This window comes from Heptranchias perlo, chromosome 22 (genome assembly GCF_035084215.1).
Source record: "Heptranchias perlo isolate sHepPer1 chromosome 22, sHepPer1.hap1, whole genome shotgun sequence".
In the NCBI taxonomy this organism is placed as follows: domain Eukaryota; kingdom Metazoa; phylum Chordata; class Chondrichthyes; order Hexanchiformes; family Hexanchidae; genus Heptranchias; species Heptranchias perlo.
The window spans coordinates 4,946,485-4,956,839 of NC_090346.1; the positions used below are offsets into that span (position 1 = coordinate 4,946,485).

Consider the following 10,355-nt stretch of genomic DNA (forward strand, 5'->3'; position numbering starts at 1 on the left):
TTTTGTTTCAGTATAAAAATGTAATCTATGTTTTTGTCATTGTGTACAGTTGGTTGCATCAGGCAGTGCAAGAAATGGAATAAGAACAAGTATGCTTTCCTGCAAAGTAGCTGATCCAGAAGAGGCCAGTCAGACTTTGTCCACCATCGCAATTTTCTGAAACAGCTGCTAATTACAGTGGTGATCTCCAGGAGTTCAAATTATTTACCTCCAAGGATAACTGGCCTGCAAAACGTTAACCAGAATTTCCTTTGTCAGTTTATATGGACTAATGCTTTTAGGTAATTTCTCACCATTGTTTTTTTTTAAGAAAGTTATCAAACAAAAAATGTTTTTGTAATAAAAGCTTGCCAGTTCAAATTACATTATATATATGACAGAGGACAAGAAAACTAGATGTGGTCAATATGGAAAAATATATTCTATTTACAAATGCTGAAACTCATTGTCATACTTTCTAAAATCACTTTTTTTCTCATGGGACCCCATAATTTTGTTCAGCTACCCAGGCTCTGGTTCAGTATGTTATCTTTCTTACTTAAATGCTCCAGCCTTTGAAAAAGTTTCATGGAGTTTACACTGATTCCTCAGATTTTCCAGTTGGTCCACATTGATGTATCCTACTTCCCTGCACTTTTCATAGTCACTGTAATTGACAAAGCTATTGCTTATAAGTAAGGCCGAATTGTAGTCGGTATTTCACACTTGTGTGTCATACATAGCATGACATTTCACACTTACCCATCAGATATAACACAGGCTTGTAAATAATCTTATAAAAGTTTTTTTAATTTATTATTTAAACACTGATGGCAGTTATTTTAAACAATTAAGCAGCTTCATGATGTCACAATAGCTGCTTTATGATGTAACAATGCAGCAATCATTGTGACATCTTGAATCTTATGTTTTCACTATGGAATTTGTCAGTTTATATTTAACTGATAAAGACCGGTCAGTGATGGTGTAATACTAGGTAGGTAAAATTTCTGTTGTAAAATCTGCCTTTTTGCCATTCCTTTTTAATTTACACCAGATAGTGCCATCCATGTGGGTTTGAAAGCTTCATTTTCTCTGATTCTAGAGTTTTTGTTTTTGAAACACATTGTGCTTTATAGTAGTGACAGTACTACACCTATAGAGTATTTTCTACTTTACTTGCCAAAAACATTTCATATAATCATAGAAAGATTGCAGCACGGAAGGAGGCCATTCAGCCCATCGAGTCCGCGCAGGCTCTATGTAAGAGCAATCCAGCTAGTCCCACTCCCCCACCCTTTCCCGTAGCCCTGCAGATTTTTTCCTTTCAAGTACTTATCCAGTTCCCTTTTGAAGGCCATGATTGAATCAGCCTCCACCACCCCCTCGGGCAGTGCTTTCCAGATCCTAACCACTCGCTGTGTAAATTTTTTTTCCTCACGTTAGCTTTGGTTCTTTTGCCAATCACCTTAAATCTAAGTCCTCTGGTTCTTGACCTTCTGCCAATGGGAACAATTTCTCTCTATCCTGTCTAGACCTTTCATGATTTTAAATACCTCTATCAAACCTCCTCGCAACCGTCTCTGTTCCAAGGAGAACAACTCCAGCTTCTCCAGTCTATCCACGTAACTAAAGTCCCTCATCCCTGGAATCATTCTAGTAAATCTCTTCTGCACCCTCTCTAAGGCCTTCATATCTTTCCTAAAATGCGGTGCCCAGAACTGGACACAATACTCCAGTTGTGGCTGAACCAGTGTTTTATAAAGGTTCATCATGACTTCCATACTTTTGTACTCATGCCTCTATAAAGCCCAGGATCCCATGTGCATTTTTAACTGCTTTCTCAACTTGCCCTGCCACCATCAACGATTTGTGCACATATTCCCCGAGATCTCTCTGTTCCTGTACCCCTTTTAGAGTTGTGCCTCTAGTTTATATTGCCTCTCCTTGTTCTTCCGACCGAAATGTATCACTTCGCGTTTTTCTGTGTTAAATTTCATCTGCCATGTGTCCGCCCATGCCACCAGCCTGTCTATATCCTCTTGAAGTCTATCACTATCCTCACTGTTTACTACCCTTCCGAGTTTTGTGTCATACGCAAGTTTTGAAATTGTGCCTTGTACACCCAAGTCCATGTCATTAATATATATCAAGAAAAGAAGTGATCCCAGCACTGACCACTGGGGAACACCACTGTACACCTCCCTCCAGTCTGAAAAACAACCTTTTACCACGACTCTCTGTTTCCTGTCCCTTAGCCAATTCTGTTTGCATGTTGCTACTGACCCTTTTATTCCATGGACCGCAATTTTGATGATAAGCCTACCGTGCGGCACTTTATCAAACGCCTTTTGAAAGTCCATTTAAAAATATCTTTAAAAATTATTAGGCTAGATTTTTTGATGCCAGTAATAACCCATCTAGGCTGCTGCGTTTTAAAATGCAGGATCTCAAGACCAAAACAAATTATGAAATTATTCTGGGAACACAAATTATTCCATCTCCCTCTGCAATATATTAAAAATCTTACGTCTGCATGCACTTTCTGCCAGCTTTTTCAGTTATAAATTCCTCTGTTTATATTTATAATGGAAACTGCCTACATGAACTTACCACATTGTATTTATACCCTAACCCCCAGTGGCGATGCTGCAGTGCCCCCATTGGTTAGGGGGTATAGTTACAGTGTGACACGTTTATACAGGCAGTTTCCATTATAAGTGTGGACATAGGAATTTATGATGGAAAAATATAAAAGTAAAGGCAGAATATTGAGATTTTAAAATGGAGACAATTAGATTTGCATGCCCTGGTCCAATTATCCTCTGGCCTCCAGAGACCCCACTTCACCTGAAGACTACACTTGGTGTTGACACCCTGTGTGGAATGCCATGGGAGATTAACTAGAATCATACAGCACAGAGGGAGGCCATTCGGCCCACTGTGTCTGTGCTGGCAGTTTGAATGAGCTTTCCATTTAGTCCCACTCCCTTGCTCTTTCCCCATAGCCCTGCAATTTTTTCCTTTTCAAGTATATATCCAATTCCCTTTTGAAAGTTACTATTGTATCCGCTTCCACCACCCTTTCAGGCAATGCATTCCAGATCATAACAAGTCTGTGTAATATAATTTCTCCTCATCTCCCCCCTGGCTTTTTTTTTGCTAATTATCAAAGTATCAAAAATAAACTTTTTTGCTTAGACACAGCTCTGCCTTATGAGCACAGCTGCATATGTGTTAACTGGCCAGTGACAGCTTCTAATAAGTGAACTGGCCAGTGAAATAAATGTTGGTTCAAGTGTTAAAACTACTGTTTCATTTGAAGACATGTTGATTTTTTTTTTCCTTTTCCCAAAGTGTTGTCAAAGTTGTGAATTCTGATACATGTTTGTTAATAATCTCAAGGCCATAAGTAATTAGAACATTTGTGATGCCTGTTTAAGTTAGTACATGCTGCTTTTACAAAAATATAATTCCTGAGCACTTTGAAAAAACAGGTTTCAGTAACTGCCCATTGTTTATGTAGATTATTTGTGTAATTTTGAAAAAAACGATACATGCTGTATTGCCAACATAATCTCTTTTTTGGAGGGGACCAAAACTATTTAAAAAAAACAAGAAGGCTGCATTAGTTCTATTTTTTGTAAATAATCCATAGGTTTATATTTCCTTGCACTCTTTGTTACTGTGGTGGGTATTCTTCCCAATATTCAGTTCCTAGTTTAAAGTTAGAAAAATTGGTGTCTTTCACACCATTTCAATTTCCTAAGTCAATTTCACTTTATGACATTAGTTACAAATGTTTGTTATACAGAACTACTTTAAAGCCTTTAGCAGTGAAGGTTTTTTTTAAGTGCTGCCCTGTTTACTTTCTGTCCAAGAAGTGTGTAAATTTTAGCTGAAATAAAATTCTAAAATGCCAATCTGGCCATACTTTTCATTTACAACAACTAATTTGGTAATACTATTGATTGATGTGAAATCAATCAATTCCACATGGCCAATACGGTCATAGTGCACTGAGAAACTAGATAATACTGTGTTCCGTGCGATACTGACCAAGTGGTTCACAGTATATCTGAGTTGTAAATCAAATGAGTGTGTGGTTACTCTTGCAGATATTTCAATTCTGGTGCCCATGGGATGACAAAACCGATCTGGTTAACCAAATTCTCTTGGGTGTCAGAGCAATATGTCCAGAGTACGTAATCAATTCCCAGCATTAGTCAATTGATAGAAGATGAGAGTAATGATGCATTATTGCCAGTTCAAACGGAGTAGGGCCTGATGACATTGCATATCAAAGGCTGATGCTTACTGTAGTCGGACCCTAACCAGAGTCAGTAGGGTCGATTTTAATATCCCCGCGTCTGGCAGAAACCAGGTGGGGGGCAGCTAAAATGGAACGGGGAACTTCTTTCCCATACCAATCTGGCCTACTGCAATTTCAATTTACAGGTGGCAAGGACACCCGGCCCAAGCCGGTGGGGTCCTCTTTAAATATGCAAATTAGGCTCTGATGACATCATTGGGGCCAGATCTGCTATTGTAACCTGAGGCCTGAGTGGGGGAGCAATGGTGGTTTCCTCGCCAGGCAAAACCTGCCAGGAACAGCACCAGGACCAGAACACAAGTTCTAAAAAAAAAATTCTAGTTTCCTCCAGGCCCCACAAGGAAACCGTGGGCCTCCCCTGCCCTGGGATTCCCACCCCCTCCCCCAAGCAGGATTCACCTCCCTGAGCATTTACCTTGTATCCCTAGGTCCCTAGCAGCGGCCTCCTGATGCCCGATTTCAATGGCCAGGCAGCAGCATCCCGCTGGCATCCTGGCCATTTTGGTTGGCAAGCTGCATGTTAATGAGTCCCAGCCGTTCACAAAAATATTTTTTGTTTCGTCTCCTGTGGTGGGATTGCAGTATTTGCTTAAGTTGCAAGTATTTTACTTGTTTATTCTTCCCTTCCTACTCTCCTGAACCTTCTGCCTTTTTCTGTCATCTGCATCATAGTAGATTTTTGTTTCTTTGCTTTCCTTTCCAGTTTTCAACAATTCACTTCTTGCTCAATCTGTTAGCATAGTGCTGCACTAGACAGGCAAAGGAATACACAATAAATGGGAGGATACTGAGAGGTGTAGAGGAACAGAGAGACCTTGGAGTGCATGTCCACAGATCCCTGAAGGTAGCAGGACAGGTGGATAGGGTGTTTAAAAAGCCATATGGGATACTTTCCTTTATTAGCTGAGGCATAGATTATAAGAGCAGGGGGGTTATGCTAGAACTGTATAAAACACTAGTTAGGCCGCAGCTTGAGGACTGCGTACAGTTCTGGTCACCACATTACAGGAAAGATGTGATTGCGAGAGAGGGTACAGAGGAGATTTACGAGGATGTTGCCAGGACTGGAGAATTTTAGCTATGATGAAAGATTGGATAGGCTGCTGTTGTTTTCATTGGAACAGAGGAGGCTGAGGGGTGATTTAAATGAGGTGTATAAAATTATGAGGGGCCTAGATAGAATGGATAGGAAGGACCTATTTCCCTTAGCAGAAGGGTCAGTGACCAGGGGGCAGAGATTTAAAGTAATTGGTAGCAGGATTAGAGGGAAGCTGAGGAGAAATATTTTCACCCAAGGGATGGTGGGGGTCTGGAATTCACTGCCTGAAAGGGTGATAAAGGCAGAAACCCTCAATTCATTTAAAGAGTACTTGGATGCGTACTTGAAGTGCCGTAATCTACAGGGCTACGGACCAAGTGCTGGAAGGTGGGATTAAGGTGGATAGCTCTTTTTCGGCCGGCACGGACACAATGAGCCGAATGGCCTCCTTCTGTGCCATAACTTTTTATGATTTCCACTAGCACATCTCCAGTGACTACCATGCCCTGGGCCTAACTGACTAGCTGAGGTGCCAGTGCTCAGCATCATAGTGCCTCATAAATAAACAGCCCCGCTGTTGGTGGACTGGTGCAGACATCAGTCCTCCTCAGTGATACAAAAAAATAAATTTATATATGAGAGGAATATACTGTTCCACAGATAATTTACCAGTTAATTCATCTTTTGTTGTATGTAATCGATATAAATTAGGCCACAGGGTATCCAAATAATCTGTTGTAAATGAGGTCTTATTGCCTATAATTACAGATGCATACCAGGTCTGAAGATGAAGTCTTTTTGTAGTTTGACATTATCTCAACTCCCTGATTAGGCCGTATTGCTCATTCCCAACTGTTTAGGCTCTGCCTCAGTTATCCTGGTGCTGGTCATTCCCATAAGTGGTCTGAGTGTTATATTTAAGGATATGCCCATAGTGCCCAATATCTAACTATTCAGTAGTATAATTGGGGTGTAACCCTCATGATCTAAACTGGATATCATGGGGGTAATTTTAACCCCTAAGAATGAGTGGGTGGGAGGTTAAAATAACAGCTTTTTGGAGTGGGACTGCATCTGGGTCCAACTCGCCCACTTCCGGGTTTGACCCAGGCACTGCACTGCACTGCATGTGCACAACAAACACCAGGCAGTCCCGCCTCCACTTAAAGCCGGTGGGCCAATACTTAAAGGGACAGCGTACCTCTTTGAAATACTTGAGGTACTTAATTCTTTGTGTATTGGAAAACTTAAATGAATTTAACCTTACCTGTTCAGGTTTCTCATTGCTCTGAATCACGTCAGGTGAAAGCAGGTGGGAAGGGCCGGATCCATGAGGTGAGGGCCTTTATTGCACTGCTTGTGGGCCCGGAGGAGCAGGAGTGCTTCATCCTGGCCCAACAAGCTCACATGGTGCGATCGGACCCCTATGATTGGCCTGGCCGACCCCCCCCCCCCCCCGCTTGATGGTGGACTCCCCCCGCTGAGATGGAGGCCGCCCACCTACCTCCGACTCTTCACCCGACCTCCAGTGACCTCCGATCTCCAAGTCCCGGCATCAAACCCCCCCCCCCCGATCTCCCTGCTCCCTTCTCCCCTCCCAGTGTTCTTCTCCCCGGCTCTCCGTGCCCTCCTCGGCCCATCCACTGTCCTTCCCCGCCCTCCCATCTCCTCCCCAGTCCATGATCCCTCCCTCCGATCTCCAGCTGTGGCCTGCTACCACAGATCTTCCTGCCTGACAGCCTGGCTGCTGGGCACGAAACCCGAAGTAAAATTTGTTGACCGCATCCCACCAACTTACCTTCCAGGCTTCGCACCCAACAGCCTCCTACCCCCTGCCCCCCCCAACTCCCTTCCCGGCTCGAGGTCAAAATTCTGCCCCGTGTCTTTCACAAGTGTTCTCACATGCGCTTCTCCAATCCTTTCAAATCCAGACAGAAACACTTGATAGGATTATGGCCAGGTATGAATTGTAAAACTGCTTTCTTTTGTAGATAGCAAATGATCAGTCAAAGCAAATTCCACTCACTTAGATCAATTTCACTTCTTTCTTCGAAAACTTGAAAAAAATAAATCACATGCCCTGTCCTTTTTGTGGGCTGACTGACTTGTTTTTGGCATTGCCTTTCTTTCAGACTATTTCTAACTTCAAAGATTGACCTCCTGAGCTTACCTAGAATATCTAACCTCTGTTCTGAAGATGCATGGGGGCTATCCTGGCTAATGGGCCCAGGATGAAATAATTGTCTCTCGTTATATCAGTTATGAATTCCACAAATTGGCCTGTCTGGCTTCAATACGCATTTTCAATGCCTGCAGCCTTTCTATTTAAACCTGTGCAAAGTCATTTTTGGTTTAAAACACAGCCCCTAAAACATAGCCCCTAACTCAACCCTAAAATCCTTTCTGCGAAGAAAAAAAATGATGAAAAATCCCAAAACATGACACCAAATATTCAAACCATTTGATGGACACCAACAATATCAAATTTATGAGTTGCCTCACGGACATTTCTCTAAGATAGTGTCACTAGAATTTTAATAAAGTATAGTGTGTGGATGTGAAATTTTCGCACTACATATGTCCACTTGAACTGTTAAAAACACCTAGCTCTACAATTATAGATTTTTGTCTTTTCAAATGTGACATACTTGCTCTCGAGGCAGTACAAAGAAGGTTCACTCGGTTAATCCCGGGGATGAGGGGGTGGACATATGAGGAGAGGTTGAGTAGATTGGGACTCTACTCATTGGAGTTCAGAAGAATGAGAGGCGATCTTATTGAAACATATAAGATTGTAAAGGGGCTTGATCGGGTGGATGCGGTAAGGATGTTCCCAAGGATGGGTGAAACTAGAACTAGGGGGCATAATCTTAGAATAAGGGGCTGCTCTTTCAAAACTGAGATGAGGAGAAACTTCTTCACTCAGAGGGTAGTAGGTCTGTGGAATTTGCTGCCCCAGGAAGCTGTGGAAGCTACATCATTAAATAAATTTAAAACAGAAATAGACAGTTTCCTAGAAGTAAAGGGAATTAGGGGTTACAGGGAGCGGGCAGGAAATTGGACATGAATTTAGATTTGAGGTTAGGATCAGATCAGCCATGATCTTATTGAATGGTGGAGCAGGCTCGAGGGGCCGATTGGCCTACTCCTGCTCCTATTTCTTATGTTCTTATGTGTCTAGAAAGATCATTTTGAGCCATATAACATTGGAATGAAGTCCTGGTGTTTACAGGTTTGTTGCAAGTGATGGCAATATTGGGACCAATTTGAGATGAAGGAACTTGCATTTAAATTGTAGATAATAATCTTAGGACATGTACGCTGAATTGTTTTGAAGTGCTGTTACTATGCAGGTGAATGCAGCAGCCATTTTGCACACTACAATCAGTAATAAGAATACCAGTTAAGTCTATTTTTGGTGGCATTGGCTGAAGGAAGAATATTGGCCTGGACACCAGGCTCCTCTCTGTGTGGTACTATGACCTGAACAGGCAGGTAATGACATTAGCTACTAATACCCAAATATTCTCCAAGAAGAGCACTTGACCTTATCTGCATGAAACACAAGCTCGTTCAGAAATAATGGTACTTGATTTACTTCTCTCTCAAATTTCCCCCCATACCAGAATGTGAATCAGTTACATAAAGTTGGCATAGCAATATGTGGGATATGGAAACAAATCGAGGAGTAACTTTGCATTTTTGACCATTAGAAAGAAATTAGAAAGACTTCCATTTATATAGCCCCTTTCATGACCTCAGGATGTCCCAAAGCGCTTTATAGTCAATGTAGTATTTTAGAAGTGCAGTCACTGTAGGAATGTAGGGAATGTGATGTAGGAAATAATTAATCAGTACCAGGTCACTATTAGAATTGTTTGTGTTACACCAAGTAGAAATGTACTTGTGCCAGGAGAGTTTTAAAAAGAAATTACTAACACCAGGCCATTTATTTCAATTTTGAAAATCTCAAATACTTTATTTCAGTGATAAAAACTGAATGATTGCTTGGTTCTGTTGAATATTGTTCTTTACTGCCAGTCTGATGCAGTTGCTCAAGGGACACCATTAGAACTCAGACAGGTTGGGGGTGGTGGTCAGACAGCTGTCATTACGAGGGCATTAGTAGCTCTCTCCCGATTCAAAGTACATTGTTGAGCGATTGGCAGATACTCTTTCATCCTGCTATACTTGAACAGAAAAAATACGATGGAACAAAATACCAAGATGTGCGAATAATGACATTTTAATTAAAATTAATGCCTTTCCACTTTGAACTCCATGGTGACAAGGTCGTCAATCCCAGCTTGCAGCTCATCGTGTTCCTGCACGGCAGACACTCCTGCGGGGGTCCCGGTGAGAATCAGATCCCCCGCTTCCAGCCTGATAATCTCACTGATGTAGTTAATGAGATAGGGGATGGGGAATATCATCTGGGACGTGTGGCCTTCCTGCTTCATCTGGTCATTGACCTTGAGCCATATGGTCAGGCGGTGCGGGTCGGGGATCCTGTCCTTGGGGATGAATTCGCTGACGGGGCAGGAGCAGTCGAAGGCTTTGGCCAAAGTCCACGGGTGCCCCTTCTCCTTGCACCTCTGCTGGACGTCCCGGGCGGTCATGTCCAGGCACAGCGCGTAGCCCCCCACGTACCCCATGGCGCCCGCCTGCGGGATGGCGCTGCCCCCTCTGCCCATCACCACCCCCAGCTCCACCTCGTGGTGCAGGCTGCGGCAGTAGTAGGGCAGGCGGATGGGCGAGCCCTGCCTCAGGTAGGCGCTGGGCGGCTTGAGGAAGAGGAGCGGCTCGGCCACGGGCACGGGGTTCTGCAGCTCCCGGGCATGATCGGCGTAATTCCTCCCCACGCAGATGATCTTCCTCCCCCACTCCGAGAAACGGCTCAGGTTCGTGGAAGCCATCCCGCTTCCCCCCGCTTCCCCCCCCCCCGCTCCGGACCGCCCCAGCGCCGGGTGCAGCCTGGGCTCCAGATTAAGGGCGTTAAATCTT

The 10,355-nt window shown here is 43.2% G+C and overlaps 2 protein-coding genes across 2 annotated transcripts in view; one reads left to right on the forward strand and one right to left on the reverse strand.

Moving 5' to 3' along the window:
• meiob (meiosis specific with OB-fold) overlaps positions 1 to 397 on the forward strand; it is a 42,315-nt gene extending 41,918 nt beyond the window's left edge. Inside the window, exon 14 of the mRNA XM_068003652.1 lies at positions 50 to 397. Coding sequence (XP_067859753.1) covers positions 50 to 160 — 111 coding nt within the window. The 3' untranslated portion in view covers positions 161 to 397. The remainder of the gene's footprint in view (positions 1 to 49) is intronic.
• An 8,902-nt stretch (positions 398 to 9,299) lies between these two features.
• On the reverse strand, positions 9,300 to 10,291 carry fahd1 (fumarylacetoacetate hydrolase domain containing 1). Its single transcript, XM_068002848.1, has one exon. The coding sequence runs from the start codon at positions 10,265 to 10,267 to the stop codon at positions 9,608 to 9,610; it is 660 nt and encodes a 219-aa protein (XP_067858949.1). The 5' UTR covers positions 10,268 to 10,291; the 3' UTR covers positions 9,300 to 9,607.
• Between the last annotated feature and the right edge of the window lie 64 nt (positions 10,292 to 10,355).

Coding starts and splice junctions, on each gene's coding strand:
- fahd1 (XM_068002848.1), bottom strand. CDS start 10,267: ATGGCTTCCACGAACCTGAGCCGTTTCTCGGAGTGGGGGAGGAAGATC.